The sequence below is a fragment of the Pongo abelii genome, chromosome 21, assembly GCF_028885655.2.
Source record: "Pongo abelii isolate AG06213 chromosome 21, NHGRI_mPonAbe1-v2.0_pri, whole genome shotgun sequence".
Lineage (NCBI taxonomy): Eukaryota > Metazoa > Chordata > Mammalia > Primates > Hominidae > Pongo > Pongo abelii.
This window is the reverse complement of record NC_072006.2, coordinates 37,024,767-37,041,731: the sequence shown is the minus strand read 5'-3', so window position 1 is coordinate 37,041,731 and position 16,965 is coordinate 37,024,767. Positions and strand designations below refer to the sequence as shown.

General features: G+C 49.0%; 1 protein-coding gene across 1 annotated transcript in view; it reads right to left on the bottom strand.

Moving 5' to 3' along the window:
• Positions 1 to 16,965, bottom strand: part of EFCAB8 (EF-hand calcium binding domain 8) — a 108,231-nt gene that overhangs the window by 82,913 nt on the left and 8,353 nt on the right. The window contains exons 4-7 of the mRNA XM_054542133.1: positions 16,210 to 16,261; positions 11,752 to 11,917; positions 3,424 to 3,542; positions 804 to 907 (exon numbers count right to left, since the gene is read on the bottom strand). Of these exons, the coding sequence (XP_054398108.1) occupies positions 804 to 907; positions 3,424 to 3,542; positions 11,752 to 11,917; positions 16,210 to 16,261 (441 nt within the window). The remainder of the gene's footprint in view (positions 1 to 803; positions 908 to 3,423; positions 3,543 to 11,751; positions 11,918 to 16,209; positions 16,262 to 16,965) is intronic.

Below are 16,965 nucleotides of genomic sequence, written 5' to 3'. Positions count from 1 at the left end.
AACCCTCAGGTTATCTGTTTCTTAGGGCCTTCATTTCCTACGGAGGCTCCCGTGTCAAGTAAAACTTACATTAACTAAACTTGTATGCTCGTCCTTGTGACTCTGTCTTCGCTTAGAGAGGTCCCTGCCAATGAACCTCAGATGGGTAGAGGGAAAAGACAGTTTTCCTCCCCTGCAAAGCCAGGGTGCAGTGGGCACAGCGGGTGGAGGAGCCACGAGGAGGAGGAGTGAGCAAAGGGGTCAGGCAGAAGCCAAGGCAGGGCGGTGCCACCAGTTCCAGGAGTAACAGAGGGACCTGCTCCCGGGGCCAGCCACGCTGAGGCCTCCAGGGCCTGGCTGGGGACTTGAGGAGCAATTGCCTCCCTGTTGCCTGGGAGGAAACTCCTATTCCTGCCTGTGTTGGCCACCTGTGCCACCTGTGCCCCTGTGATGAAACTGCCAGACCCACTCCGTACCAACTAGCACAGGAAGCAGGCAAAGCAATGCTGTATACTGGGGAATGGGGGCTGAGAGGGCCAAACACAGCCGCCCGCCACTTTCTACCTGTTGGCCTGGGGCTAGCCATCTGACCTCTCCAGACCTCAGTGGCCTCATCTATAAAATGGGGACAAATCACGTATCTTAGTCCTAACACTTACAGGGCTGTGAGGTTGAAATGAGCCAAAGGACATCAGGCAGCAGGCTGATGCCAGCCCCTGGTCAGCACCAGTGAGGTCATGGATTGAGGGAAGGGCTCACTGCAGGCTGGCACTAGCACTTGTCCAGTCACCCCACCCACCAAGGCCCAGGAAGAGGCTCCTTACAGGGGGACGACCGTCATGGGAAGGTAGAAGTGCAGGCGGTACTGGCTCTTTCGCATGTCCTCTTTTCCCTGGAACTCACGCATCATGTAATCCACATACTTTTGCTGCCTCAGAAAGAAAGCACAAGGGAGGCAGGGTATTGGCAAAATGGTCTCAGCCTTCGGTTTCAAGAACTCAAGCCTGATTCCCAGGGTCCCCCTCGCCACCTCGTCTCTCCCAGGCCCTTCCGACAGGCTCTGGTGGCTGCTTCCCAAGTACTGGCCAGGACAGGTGGCCAAGGAACAGACCTGCTCTTTCTCTGTTTGTCACTCAGGCTGGAGTGCAGTGGTGTGATCACAGTTCACTGCTCAGCCTCCCAAAGTGCTGGGATTATAACCATGAGCCACCACACCTGGCCTTTTTTTTTTTTCTTTTGGGACAGGGCCTTGCTCTGTCACCCAGGCTGGAATGCAATGGTGTGATCACAGCTTACTGCAGCCTCAATCTCCCAGGCTCAAGTGATTCTCCCACCTCAGCCTCCTGAGTAGCTGGGACCACAGAAGCATGCCACAATTCCCAGCTAATTTTTGTATTTTTTGTAGAGACGGGGTTTTGCCATGTTGCCCAGGCTGGTCTCGAACTCCTGGGCTCAAGTGGTCTGCCAAAGTTCTAGGATTAAAGGTGTGAGCCACTGCGCTTGGACAGCAGACCTGCTCTTGAATCCTGAGTATGGGAAGGGCCTACTCGCAGCATTCACTGAAAGAGCACAGCAGCGTCTCCCTAGCCGTCCTGAAGCGCTAAGTGCATCTTCAGATCACCCCCACAACTGGCATCGCCCTGGGAGCTCTTTATTCACTCTCCCCTGTGGATAATAAAACTCAGGCCCCTATAAGGATGTGAGATGCCCATTCTCAAACATCAAGTTAACAGCAGGGAGCACCCACAACCAGGGCCACTGGCGCAACTCCAGACTCCATTCCGCTGCCCAGCTGCTGGAGAACATGGCCAAGGCCCAAAGCAGCCACCATATGAAGCTGTAACAAGAAACGGGGGGTTGTAGAGAAGGACCACTGGGTGAAGCCCTGAGAATGCTAGGAATGCGAGGGGGTTAAATTGCTTTTTATTCTTTTTCTTTTAGTTGGCCTCATTGTTCTAAAGGAAATGTTTATTATAGAACATTAAGAGAAATAAAAACGGCCGAGTGCGGTGGCTCACACCTGTAATCCCAACACTTTGGGAGGCGGAGGCGGGTGGATTACCTGAGGTCAGGAGTTCCAGGCCAGCCTGGCCAACATGGTGAAACCCCGTTTCTACTAAAAATACAAAAATCAGCCAGGTGTGGTGGCAGGTGCCTGTAATCCCAGCTACTCGAGAGGCTGAGACAGGAGAATCACTTGAACCTGGGAGGCAGAGGTTGCAATGAGCCAAGATCGTGCCATTGCACTCCAGCCTGGGCGACAGAGCAAGACTCCATCTCAAAAAAAAAAAAAAAGAGAGAAATAAAAACAAGAAAATTAGAAGAATAAAACCCAGAATGTATACCTATGCTGAGGAGAGCTATGAGACGGCAGTTAACACAGGGACTCTCAAGGCACCCTCCCTGGTTTAAATACTGGCTCCAGTGCTGATGAGTCTGAAGCCCTGGGCAAACTTCTAACTTCCCCATGCCTCAGTTTCCCAATCTGTCAAATGGAGCTAAGCTTTTTGTTTTTTTCCTGAGACATGGTCTCACTTTGTCACTCAGGCTGGAGTACAGTGGTGCAATCTCAGCTCACTGCAGCCTCAACCTCCTGGGCTCAAACAATCCTCCCAGCTCAGCTCCACAAATAGCTGGGACTATAGGCGTTCACCACCACACCCAGCTAATTTTTGGTATTTTTTGTAGAGACAGGGTTTTACCACGTTACACAGGCTGGTCTTAAACTCCTGAGCTCAAGCGATTCACCCACCTCGGCCTCCCAAAGTGCTAGGATTACAGGCAAGAGCCACTGCGCCCGGCCGAAATAGGGGTAAGTAATAGCACCTACCCCATAGGATTCCTATGAGGTTTAAGTAAAATAATACATAGAGAGCTTAGCACAGTGCTTGGTGTAAATGCTAGTTATCATTGTCATCTTTGCTACATCAATTTGTCAGACTATCCTTGGTACTTTTCTATATGCTTAAAAAGCTGTATATTCCCATTGTCGAACATTTAGAACCAGAAAAACATGAAAGCATTATTATTATGATGCTGTAAAAGCCTGACACTTTTAGATGTAACAGCCACAGGCTGGCCTATTCCTGAGTGACAGTGAAGGGTCATGAGACGGTCGTGGTACCAGCTTGAATCCCCCAAGCCAAATGGGAGGCTGGTGGGCAGCACAGCCGCGTGGCAGGCGGGGTCACCGCTGCACACTCAGTAGGTCTCACACAGGGGCCAACGACACTTGTCCCTGGGGAATGAGCTGCCAGGAACTCAGCTCACACAGGTCTTAGGAGGGACGTCTCCACCAGGCAAGTCCCCCGGCTGGGGCCGGAATCCACAGGGAGGCTTTCCCACATCGTGATGGCCTCCCATCTTCAGCCCCACCAACTGGTCAAGGACTGGACCCTCCAGCCTCCCTCCAGCACCTGAGGAAGCAGGGGCACCCCTCCTCACCCAGGTGACAAAGCCTTCACAGTCCGAGTCCACCTTCAAAAACAGCTCCTTTAGCATCTCATCCGACACACTGCTCAGAACCTTCTTCATGGCCTTGATGAAGGCGTCCATGCCCAGGGCTTCAAAGAGAGAACAGAGAGCATCATCCCCTTCCTCACAAGTCCCTCGGCCCATCACTGCCACGGAGTTCTCAAGTGTCTGGGTGCTGAGGGGGACACACTGAAGACCACATTTACGGTCAGGCGCGGTGGCTCACGCCTGTAATTCTAGCACTTTGGGAGGCTGAGGCAGGTGGATCACTTGAGGTCAGGAGTTCAAGACCAGCCTGGTGAACATGGTGAAACCCTGTCTCTACTAAAAATACAAAAATAAATTGGCTGGGCACGGTGGTGGGTGCCTGTAATCCCAGCTACTTGGGAGGCTGAGGCAGGAGAATCCCTTGAACTCAGGAGGCGGAGGTTGCAGTGAGCTGAGATCGCACCACTGCACTCCAGCCTGGGCAGCAAGAGTGAAAACTCTGTCTCAAAAAAAAAAAAAAAAAACCACCATGTTTACCAGGTGCGCTCGGTTCAAGGCAGTCTTGGTGCTGCCTCCCCTACGGTCCTCAGCTGGTCCACTGCAGGAGGCACAGAAGGGAGATGGCTCCAGCCAGAGATGGGGCCCTTAGGAGGCTGCCTCCTCCAGCCCCTCAAACCTCAAATCCAGCCCCTCTTGGCCCTGTCTCCCCTCCTCACATTTCAGCATCCACCCCAGCCACCCCAGGCTAGGCCAATTCCGGAAGCTTCTGTCCTCACATGGTTATCTTTTGCATCTTATCTGCTCAACATTCAACCACCCCACAAGTCCTGGCTGAAAACGCGCCATATGGGAGCACTGTGCTGGTCCCACAGCAGTGTGGGGAGGGGAGGCACTAAAAAAGACCAACTCCCATTTCCATACAATTAACAAAGAGGAAGGATTGAGACAAAGAAAACTCTCCAAAGAAAAGGAGAACCAGGCCAGGCACAGTGGCTCACGCCTGTAATCCCAGCACTTTGGGAGGCAGAGGCGGGAAGATCACCTGAGGCTAGGAGTTCGAGACCAGCCTGGCCAACATGGCAAAACCCTGTCTCTACTAAAAAATACAAAAAGTTAGCCAGACATGGTGGCACATGCCTGTAATCCCAGCTACTTGGGAGGTTGAGGCAGGAGAATCGCTTGAATCCAGGAGGCAGAGGTTGCAGTGAGCCGAGATCACACCAACTCACTCCAGCCTGGGCAAGAGAGCCAGACTCTGTCAGAAAGAAGGAAGAAAGAAAATAAATATTTAAATATTTTAAAAAACAAAAACAAAAATTAGCCACGTTTGGTGGTGTGTGCCTGTAATCCCAGCTACTTGGGAGGCTGAGGCACAAGAATCACTTGAACCCAGGAGGCAGAGGTTGCAGTGAGCCGAGATTGCACCACTGCACTCCAGCCTGAGCAACGGAGTGAGACTGTCTCAAAAAAAGAAAAAGGAAAGAAAAGAAAAGTAGAAGCAAGGCCAGGCACAGTGGCTCATGTCTGTAATTCCAGTGCTTTGGGAGGCTGAGGTATAAGGATCACTTGAGATCAGGAGGTCAAGACCAGGCTGGGAAACATAAGGAGACCCAATCTACAAAAAATTTTTTTTTAATTAGCCAGGTGTAATGGCATGAGCCTGTAGTCCCAGCTGGTCAAGAGACTGAGGTTGGAGGATGGCTTGAACCCAGAAGGCAGAGGCTGAAGTTGGCCATGATCTTGCCACTGCACTCTAGCCTAGCTGATGGAGACAGACCTTGTCTCTAAAAAATAAATAAAATAAAGGCTGGAAGCAAGCATTCACACCTATAATCCCAGTACTTTGGGAGGCTGAGGTGGGCAGAAGGCTTGAGCCTGGGAGTTTGAGACCAGGCTGGGCAACATGGTGAAACCGCATCTTCATAGAAAATACAAAAATTAGCCAGGCATGGTGGCACATGCCTGTAGTCCCAACTACTGGGGAGGTTGAGCTGGGAGGACTGCTTGAGCCAGGGAGGCGGAGGTTGCAGTGAGCAGAGATTTCACCACTGCACTCCAGCCTGGATAACAGAGTAAGACCCTGTCTCAATAAATAAATAAATAAAATAAAAATGAAGAAAAGAAGCAGCAGAACAAAAGTATATAATGGCAACAAATAGACATTAATAAATTCAGACATCTAGTAGGAGAGGTGAACTGCTTTTTTTTTTTTTTTTTTTTTTTTTGACAGAGTCTCACTCTGTTGCCCAGGCTGGAGTATAGTGGCACAATCTCAGCTCACTGCAACCTCCGCCTCCTGGGTTCAAGCGACTTCTGGCTAATTTTTGTATTTTTAGTAGAGATGGGGTCTCATCATGTTGGCCAGGCTGCTCTCAAACTCCTGACCTCAAGTGATCCGCCCTCTTCGGCCTCCCAAAGTGCTGGGATTACAGGTGTGAGCCCACCACACCCGGCTGAACTGCATCTTCTAAAAGCAATTATCAAAATATTAACTTTGGCTGAAGGAAAAGATGGGGAGAAGAAAGGAGGAACAGGCAAGGATAGAAAATTCTCCACATGCTGGCTGGGTCTATAAGGGGATCTGTCTGCAAATGGGTCAATAACCCGTCTACAACTTTTTTTTTTAATAATCACAATCTTTAAAAAGTGCTTCTGAGCTGGGCACAGTGGCTCACACCTGTAATCCCAGCACTTTGGGAGGCCGAGGCAGGTGGATCACGAGGTCAAGAGATCGAGACCATCCTGGCCAACATCCTCGGAGTTCAGGGGGCTCCTTCCATAGGGAAGCCTTCCTAGGGTCTGTCTAAGGAGGCCACCCCTGCCATTGCCCAGTTCCATGGTTCTTGCTGACATTCTTTATCAGCTGACATACTTGCTTTCACTGTTTTGTGTTTTGTTTTTGTTTTTAGTATTCTGTTTTGTTTTGTTTTGTTTTGCTTTTTGAGATGGAGTTTTACTCTTATTGCCCAGGCTGGAGTGCAATGGCATGATCTCGGCTCACTGCAACCTCCGCATCCTGGGTTCAAGCAATTCTCCCTGCCTCGGCCTCCCGAGTAGCTGGGATTACAGGCGCCCACCACCACACTCGACTAATTTTTGTATTTTTAGTAGAGACGGGGTTTTGCCATGTTGGCCAGGCTGGTCTCGAACTCCTGACCACAGGCAATCCGCCCACCTCGGCCTCCCAAAATGCTGGGATTACAGGCATAAGCCACTGTGCCCGGCCTTGTTTTTGTTTTAGAGATGGAGTCTCGCTCTGTTGCCCAGGCTGGAGTGCAGTGGCACGATCTTGGCTCACTACAACCTCCACCTCCTGGGTTCAAGAAATTCTCCTGCCTCAGCCTCTCAAGTAGCTGGAACTACAGGCGCCCACCACCATGCCCAGCTAATTTTTGTATTTTTAGTAGAGACGGGGTTTCACCATGTTGGCCAGGCTGATCTCGAACCCTTGACCTCTTGATCCACCCACCTCAGCTCACTGGGATCCCAAAGTGCTGGGATTACAGGCGTGAGCCACTGTGCCCAGCTCACTTTCACTCTTGTCTGTCTGTCTTCTATCTCCCACTCCAGCCTGAGAGCTCTGGGATGGCAGGGATGAGCCTCTTTCCCCAGGGCTGGGTCCTGGCTTCAACAAACATTGGTCCCCAAGGGTTTCTGTGAGTGCTGAGATGTGCCAGTGATGGCACTTCATGCCAGGCATTGTTCTCTGTGCCTTATGCACCCTGACTACCTACATAAGGAAGAAAATGTGGCACAGAGAGGTGTGGTCACTTGCCCAAGGTCACACAGCTGGTAAGTGGTAGCATCAGATACTAACCCCAGCAACCTGGCTCCAGAACTCATGCTCTTAACCCCATTCTATGCTCCTTATACAACACCCAGCGCAATGACACAACAGTAATTATTATTATGTTTGTTGCTGGATCAAGGAATAAATGGAAAGCCTGAAGAAATTATGCCTTGCTAAAAGAGGGACCCATCTTGCTTATCTGGAGTTACAGCCAAGGCGCTTAAGCACTTAATGGTCCTTCCAGGTAGAAGATAGATGCCAGGGGGCAGGCCATGAGCCCTGCAGCCTCCTTCCAGACAGAGCTGCGAGTCAAACTGCCCTTGTGTGCTTTCAAAACCTCCTGGGGCGACTGAAAGGCACTCTTTCCTCTTTAAGAACCACTGACTTCCCTCAAAGATCTGGCACAACCTGGACTGAAGCTAGGAAAAGGGAACTTACAGAACAGGAAGAAGGACACTGGCATGTCCCCTCTTCCCTCCAAGGCACGCAGTGAGAGTTGGGATGCCTAAGACACGGTATGGAGCCCGCACTCATAATCCACCTCCTTAAAAGACTTTTGAAAGAGAAAAATGATCCTATTTTCCTTTATCCTACACATCAACAAAAGGTGAATTTTCTTTTCTCCCATTTAAAGCCAAAGTTGGTTTTTTAAAATGAGAAAGGGTTTTTTATATTGATATGAAAATATCTGCAAGATACATTCAGTAAAAAGCAAGAGGTAACTTGTTAAAGTTAATTTTTTAAAAAAGCAAGGAATACAGCATAGCAAGACACCATCTCTACAAAAAATAAAAATGAAAAAATTAGCTGGATGTGGTAGCATGCACCTGTAGTCCTAGCTACTCTGGAGGCTGAGTCAGGAGGATTGCTTGAGCCCAGGAGGTCAAGGCTTCAGTGAACTATCATCACACCACTGCACTCCAGCCTGGGCTACACAAGAAAACCCTATCTCCAAAAGAAATTTAAAAGAATAAAAATTTAAAAAAAATAAAAAGCAAAGAATAGAACAGTGTGGACAGTAGGCTGCCATTGCATATAAAAAAAAAGGGAGGAAACTGATGACTGGACACTAAAATTTAAAAGAAGTAGTAGAGAGGGCCAGGCACAGTGGCTCACACCTGAAATCCCAGAACTTTGGGAGGCGAGACAGGTGGATCACCTGAGGTCAGGAGTTCAAGACCAGCCTGACCAACATGGTGAAACCCTGTCTCTACTGAAAATACCAAAATTAGCCAGTGGTGCGTGCCTGTAGTCCCAGCTACTCGGGAGGCTGAGACAGGAGAATCACTTGAACCTGGGAGGCAGAGGTTGCAGTGAGCCAAGATCGCACCACTGCACTCTAGCCTGGGTGACAGAGTAAGACTCCATTTAAGAAAAAAAAAAAAAAAAAGTAGAAATGACTAAAGGTACTTCTGTATTTATTTCTAAAGGTCACAGGAGGCTAGGTGCAGTGGCTAATGCTTGTAATCCCAACACTTTGGGAGGCAGAGGCAGAAGGATTGCTCGAAGCCAGGAGTTTGAGACTAGCCTGGGCAACATAGCAAGACCCCATCTCTACCAAAAAGTTTTTAAAAATTACCCAGGCATTGTGGCACATGCCTCTAATCCTAGCTACTCCAGAGGCTGAGGCAGGAGGATCACTTGAGCCCAGGAGTTCAAGGCTGCAGTGAGTTATGATCACGCCACTCCACTCCAGCCTGGGCAACCAAGCAAGACCCTGTCCCTAAAAAAATTAAAAACAAAGATCACAGGAAACAGAAACCAGTAATCACTTAAAGGGACATACCTGGGCACATGGGTGGTGGGGGAGAAAGACATTTTCTCTGTATATCAAAAAGGTATCATGAAAAAAGTACCTTTTGGATTTTGAACCGTTTGGATATATTGAACTGTGTGGATATATTACCTATTCAAAACATACACAAACACAATAAAAACGATGGCCAAGGTCAGTACCAACGGGGTCCTCCCAGACACAGTGGTGGCACTTCCTGGCTGCAAACAATGACATTGAAGACCAGCACCCAGGAACCACTCTATCTTCAGACCAGACACAAATTGTCCCTCCTAGGTCTCACTTTACTCATTCGTAAACTGGAGATTTCTTATCCTTTCCTACCCACATCACAGTGTGGTTGTAAATCTCAAAAGAAATTCACAGGGCAGGTAAATAGGACCCTGGCATGGTCTAGTGGATACAAAGAAAGATGCCTTTAAGTATTCCTATTATTTGACTTACAGGAGTATTATCTCAGAGGGAAAATCAAGCTCTAAACAGAGAAAAGGCTTGATGCACAAAGGATATCTTTACAACATTAAACTCAATAAAACCTAAATGTCTGAAAATAGGGGAATAGCTTAGCCAGTGAAACAACTGCCTCCATTAGTAATGATGACTTGGAAGATTATGTAGCAATATGGAAAATTCCTTAGGATATTAGCATTAAGTGAAAAGTAGTCTGAAATTACATATATAGTATGATTAAAGACATATGAAAACATACATAGCCATCTGCAGTAGAGAGACTTAAGCAGCCCCCATACTGTGTGCCTCCTGGTACTCAATCCCTCCTTCAATCCCCTCCCCTGGAGTGTGGTGGGACCTGTGACTTGCTTCTAACCAACAGACTATGGCACAGGTGACAGGATATGCAGGACTATGTGCACATGATTACATGATTTGTTATATAAGATTGCAACACCTGGCTGGGCGCAGCAGCTCACGCCTGTAATCCCAGCACTTTGGGAGGCCGAGGCGGGCGGATCACCTGAGGTCGGGAGCTCGAGACCAGCCTGACCAACATGGAGAAACCCCATCTCTACTAAAAATACAAAATATAGCCGGGTGTGGTGGCACATACCAGTAATCCCAGCTACTTGGGAGGCTGAGACAGGAGAATCGCTTGAACCGGAGGCAGAGGTTGCAGTGAGCCGAGATCGTGCCATTGCACTCCAGCCTGGGCAACAAGAGCGAAACTCCGTCTCAAAAGAAAAAAAAAAAAGATTGCAACACCCATCTTGCTGGAGTTTTTCTCCCTGTCGTTGGCTTGAGCCTTGCAAACAGCTCTGTTGGTGAATCCCGCATGGCCAGGAACTGTGAGCAGCCTCTAGAGGCTAAAGGTAGCCTCCCACCAACAGACACGAAGAAACAGAAGCCCTCAGTCATACAGGGGTAAGGAACTGAATTCTGCCAACAACCTGAGTGAGCTTGGAAGTGGGTCCTTCCCCAGTCAAGCCTGAGATGATTTCACAGCCCCAGCTGACAACTTTTTTTTTTTTTTTGAGATGGAGTCTCACTCTGTGGTCTAGGCTGGATTACAGTGGCGTGACCTTGGCTCACTGCAACCTCCGCTTCCCAGATTGAAGCGATTCTCTTGCCTTAGCCTCCCAAGTAGCTGGAAATAGAGGCCCATGCCACCAAGCCCAGCTACTTTTTGTATTTTTAGTAGAGATGGGGTTTCACCATGTTGGCCAGGCTGCTCTTGAACTCCTAACCTTAAGTGATCTGCCCACCTTGGCCTCTCAAAGTGCTGGGATTAGAGGCATAAGCCACCACACCGGCCCCAGCCAACAACTTGATTGCAGCCTTGTAAGAGCCTGAACAGAGAAGCCAGCCAAGCCATGCCCAGACTCCTGCCCCACCAGAACTGTAAGGTGATAAATGTGCATTGGTTTATGCCACTAAGACTGTGGTATTATCACACAGCAACAGATAATAAACCATACATATGAAACTGGAAGAAAATACATACACCAAAATGCTAACAGTGGTTACATGTAGATATTTGGACTAGGGGTATTTTTTAAAATTTTCTAGATCCCAAATAGCCTCCAACATGCTTGCAATACCTACATAATGCTTGAAAGTTTTACAGGAGAAACTAGATGCAAAGATGCTGATCAGGGCTGGGCACAGTGGCTCACACCTGTAATCCCAGCACTTTGGGAGGCCAAGGCAGAAGGCGCTGCTTGAGCCCAGGAGTTTGAGACCAGCCTGGGCAACATAGCAAGACCTCGTCTCTACAATTATTATTTTTTTAATTAGCCAGGCATGGTGGCATGTGCCTGTAGTTTCAGCTACTCCGGGGGCCAAGGCAGGAGGATCACTTGAGCCCAGTAGTCCTAGACGAGCCTGGACCACATATCACGTTGGTGCAAAAGCAATTGCGATTTCTGCCATTACTTTTAATAGCAAAACTGCAATTACTTTTGCACCAATCTAATAGCAAGCCCTTGTTTCTTAAAAAAAAAAAAAAAAAATTTAATTAGCCAGGAGTGGTGGTATGTGCCTGTAGTTCCAGCTACTCTGGGGGCTGAGACAGGAGGATCACTTGAGCATGGGAGGTCGAGGCTGCCGTGATCACACCACTGCACTCCAGCCTAGGCGACAGAGCAATATCCTGTCTCAAAAACAAAAACAAAAAATGCTTATCATGTCTGAACCCTCCACACACCCCAGGTACTCAGTCCTGCCCTGTTGCAGAACTCACACAAAAACCAAGCCGACAGAGCAGCCTTACCTCCAGTCGAGTTGATGTCCTCCTCAAACATTTTCTCTATCTTGGCCAAGTGTATCTCAGTAAACAGCTGGGACCCAGGCTGGAGGTCGGGCACCTGGCTAAGGGTGATGGATGGTGTTGGGGAGCTAGCAGCCTCCTTGTTCTGGAAGCCATGTGGGATGGACAGCTGGAACGAATATAACAAGAACCAGGGACTGAGTGTTTCAATTTCCTGAGCCAAACATTTTCAGCACATGATTTAAAGAGAGACTCTTTGAGAAAGAACAAAGTAAGCAGTGTTATGATGTCACTGACAGAAATACATAATTCTTAACCATTTTTAGACCTAAGAAGATAAAGAAAAACCTAGACTCTTCTGACTTTGGAGAGGGAACCATTGTACCCTTTTTACAGATGCCATAACTGAGGCTCAGGGAGGATACAGCCAAGCCCTACCTTACTCATAATGGGGTGTTCATTTATAAGGGACCTCAGTTCAGTAACTATATTATTTCAAATCTTCAGTGGTCAGAATTCAGAACCCCAGGGGGCTAGGCATGGTGGCTCACGCCCGTAATCCCAGCACTTTGGGAGGCTGAGGAGGGCGGATCATTTGAGGTCAGGAGTTTGAGACCAGCCTGACCAACATGGTAGAAACCCATGTCTACTAAAAATACAAAAACATTAGCCAGGTGTGGTGGCGTGTGCCTGTAGTCCCAGCTACTCAGGAGGCTGAGGCAGGAGAATCACTCGAACCCAGGAGGTGGAGGTTGCAGTGAGCCGAGATTGCACCACTGCATTCCAGCCTGGGCAACAGAGCAAGACTTCAAAAAAAAAAGAAAGAAAGGAAAGAAAGAAAGAGAGAGAGAAAGGAAGGAAGGAAGAAAGGAAGGAAGGAAGAAAGGAAGGGAGGAAGGAAGGAAGGAAGGAAGAAGGGAGGAAGGGAAGAAGGGAGAAGTGAGGGAGGGAAGGAAGGAAGGAAGAAAGGAAGGAAGGAAGAAAGGGAGGGAGGGAGAGAGGGAGAGAACGAAGGAAGGAAGGAAGGAAAGAAGGAAGGAAGAAAGGAAGGAAGGGAGGAAGGGAGGGAGGGAGGAAGGGAGGAAGGGAGAGAGGGAGGGAAGGAAAGAAGGAAGGAAGGAAGAAGGGAGGAAGGGAGGAAGGGAAGAAGGGAGAAGTGAGGGAGGGAAGGAAGGAAGGAAGAAAGGAAGGAAGGAAGAAAGGGAGGGAGGGAGAGAGGGAGGGAACGAAGGAAGGAAGGAAGGAAAGAAGGAAGGAAGAAAGAAAGGAAGGAAGGGAGGAAGGGAGGGAGGGAGGAAGGGAGGAAGGGAGAGAGGGAGGGAAGGAAGGAAGGAAGGAAGAAGGGAGGAAGGGAGGAAGGGAAGAAGGGAGAAGTGAGGGAGGGAAGGAAGGAAGGAAGGAAGAAAGGGAGGGAGGGAGAGAGGGAGGGAAGGAAGGAAGGAAGGAAGGAAGGAAAGAAGGAAGGAAGAAAGAAAGGAAGGAAGGGAGGAAGGGAAGGAGAGAGGAAGGGAGGAAGGGAGAGAGGGAGGGAAGGAAGGAAGGAAGGAAGGAAGGAAGAAAACCCCAGGGAATCCAGCTCCATTTTCCCTAATTTGACCTGGTCCTGACCAGCCCAGATGTCCCATCTCGGTCAGATGAGCTCACCTGCCCCACCCCTGGCCTCCCTGCCAACACACCAACGGTCACACAGACCCCTCCACTGGGGGTTCTCCCTCACTTCCCCCTTCTACTCATCCTTCCCAAATCCCCCCAAAAGCCTTCCCCACCCCTCCAGGCCTCATGATGCTTCCTCTCCTTACCCCTCCGTGAGACTGATACAGATACTTAGCATAACGTGTCAGGTCACCAAAGCTCAGGCCATCAAAGGCTGCCTTCCCTAAAAGACTCCAAACGTGGACAATTAGATGACCTGAGTGGCAGGCAGGCACTGCTGCTCACTGAGACACATTGCTTTGGGCCTTGGGAAGTTGAGAAGACTTTAGTTCAAAAAGCCAAAAGACAAGGGATTAAATTGCTCACTCTCCCCACCTTAGCCCCAACTAAAGAGCAAATGTGCTCAACCTCATGTGACCTTTCATTCATTAGCCCAGCATCTACACACATTGACTGAATGCCAGGCACTGTAGATACAGCACTGTGGATACACTGTGAACATAGTGAGGGTCCCTGCCTCCATGGAGCCCAACAGAGGAGCACGTGAAGGCTCTCACTACACACCCAGACCCCAAATTAGAAATCTCAGCACCGCCTTCAGCTCTTCCCTCTTCTTCCTATGCATTCTACCGTCCCTCCAGTTAATTATTCCTGGGATCCATCTCCTACATATAAGCCTCCTCTTCCACACCCCTGCTCTACCCGAACTCTAGTTTTTTGCTGGGACAAGTACAATGACCACCACTAAGACCAGAGTTTGACCTTCTCTTCCCATCCACCTCCCAACACTGGCACCAGTCATCTTTCTAGGCAGCAAATTTTTCTTTTTTTCTTTTTTTTTTTTTTTTGAGACAGAGTCTCACTCTGTCACCCAGCTGGAGCGTGGCGCGATCTCAGCTCACTGCAACCTCTGCCTCCTGGGTTCAAGTGATTCTCATGAACCAGCCTCCCAAGTAGCTGGGACTACAGGCATGAGTCACCACGCCCGGCTAATTTTTTGTATTTTTAGTAGAGACAAGGTTTCACCATGTTGACCAGGCTGGCCTCGAACTCCTGACCTCGGGTGATCCTCCTGCCTTGGCCTCCCAAAGTGCTGGGATTACAGGCATGGGCCACCGTGCCTGGCTTCTAGGCAGCAAATCTGATCAATGACTTTACCCTGCTTCTGACACTCTTCACCCCAACTCCTGAGTGTAGCATTCAAAGTACTTCCTAACCAGCTCTGACCTATCTTTCTAGTTTCAAGCATTCACCATGTTCCAGGCACACCACCTGCTCCCCACCATCCCCAAGCCCAGCAAGCATTCAGTGCTTACTCACATTGTGTCCCATACACAGTCCAACCCGTCTCCCCCAGAGGTGAACCCCTACCCACTCTTCAGACTCTCGCTCAAACGGAACCTCCCCCAAGGAGCTCTTCCATAACTTTCAGATGACAGTCATCACTGCCACCTCCATATTCCCAGGTCTTTGTTCATATCTGCCCCTCAAGGCATAGTAAGTGTGTATGTCTGTCCATACATGTAGGCAGCAAGGCATGAGGGGAAGCACACGGCTGCAGAGCCCCAGAGCTCCGGGTTGGAATTCTGTCTGGCTCCCCCACTTACAGGCTATTTTAACTTAGGCATATCACATCACTTCCCTGAGCCACACACAGGTTTCCTCATCTGCAAAACAGAGAGCCACAGTCCCTACCCTGCAGGGTTGTGGTTGAGACCTAAATGATACCTGAATACATGTGAAGCCCCAGTAAACTGTAATTACACAATAAATGGCAGCTCTTGTTATTATTCCTTGTCTCATAGTGAGCTCTTCAAAGGGCATGTTTAACTTAACTTAATCCAATTTGTATTAATTATCTCTATATTCTCCAGCCTCAAGCACATAACAGACAATTGATACATACCTGGCTTGATAAAAACTCTTACAGCCCATCCCACTATTATCACAAACTGCTGGACAAAATTAAGTAGAGAAGTGGAGTCCACGTACAGACCGTACATCAGGGGGCTCAGGTGTGTTGCATTTGACTCTTGTAGCTTTTTTGTTTTGCTTTTTTAGAGACAGGGTCTCCCTCTGTTGCCCAGGATAAGTGCAATGGCAAGATCATGGCTGACAGTAGCCTCGACATCCCAAGCTCAATCAATCCTCCCACCTCAGCCTCTGGAGTAGCGGGGACCACAGGCATGTGCCACCACGCCTAATTTATTTTTTACTTTTTGTAGAGATGGGGTTTCACTATGTTGTCCAGGCAGGTCTCAAACTCCTGGGCTCAGCAATCCTCCTGCCTTCACCTCACAAAGTGCTGGGATTACAGGTGTGAGCCACCATACCCAGTCTCAGGTAGCCCTTTAAAAGTACACTTAGGTCAGGCGTGGTGGCTCACGCCTGTAATCCCAGCATTTTGGGAGGCTGAGCCAGGCAGATCATGAGGTCAGGAGTTCAAGACCAGCCTGGCCAACATGGTGAAACTCCATCTCTACTAAAAATATAAAAATTAGCTGGGCATGGTGGCACGTGCCTGTATTCCTAGCTACTCAGGAGGCTGAGGCAGGAAAATTGCTTGAACCCAGGAGGCAGAGGTTTCAGTGAGCCGAGATGGTGCCACTGCACTCCAGCCTGGGCGACAGAGCAAGACTCTGTCTCAAAAAAAAAAAAAAAAAGTACACTTAAGTTACCTGCCCAGTAAATATCTGAGTATGCAACCCCCTCTCCGATGCAGAAACCCCTGTACTTCCATGCTGGTAAGTGAGGTTTTGGGTGACTCTGGAATGCCCCACCCTTTATTAGTTCAGGTAATTGTCTTACCTTTCGGAGTTGAGGGATCTCTGCTAAGTCTTCAGAAGACATTAGTCTTGACCTAGAATAGGGAATCATAGTCAACTTAACTCCAGTCGTTGTAAGGACCACGTGGAAGGCTGACTTAGCCAGGTCACAGAAAGGTGGAAAAGAAGTCAAGGACAAGGGAGAGGGTGGCTGCCCCTTGCCCATGGACACTCCCAGCAAGCATTTGATGAGCATCCCTTTTCCCAGAGATTTCTCCAGCAAAAAGCTTTTGCCAAACTTGCACCTGAGCCTTTCTTCCCCTGATAGAGAGGAGTTGTCCTGTAGAGGCCATGGGGTTTCACAAGTTTCTTTACTCCTGACTTAATGCCAGAGGCTTCCTAAAGGGGATCACGCTTTCTACAGAAGTAGAAGAATCTTAGGAGGCCATGTGGTAGTCCAAGTACAATAAACAGATTAGAAAAATGAGGGCTCCTCACTTCCGCTGCATATACCCTCCCCACCCGCCTTCCAGTGCCCTTGCAAGTCAGGACTTCGGGAGAGCAGACAGAACAGAGCTCTGCTCTGGGAATATAAAGGCAACGTTTCTATTGGGTCAGCAAGGCCTCCATTTGAGATGGATGACAGCGTTTTGTTAGGGTCATTGGAGCACCAATCCACCTCGTCAGCAAGTCCCACCAGGCAAGAGTCCAGAGGGCACTCTAGGATGGCAGGGGGACAGCCAAGAAATAGTTAAACCCAAGACATGCACAGGGGACCAAGTGAGCCAGCTTGGCTTGA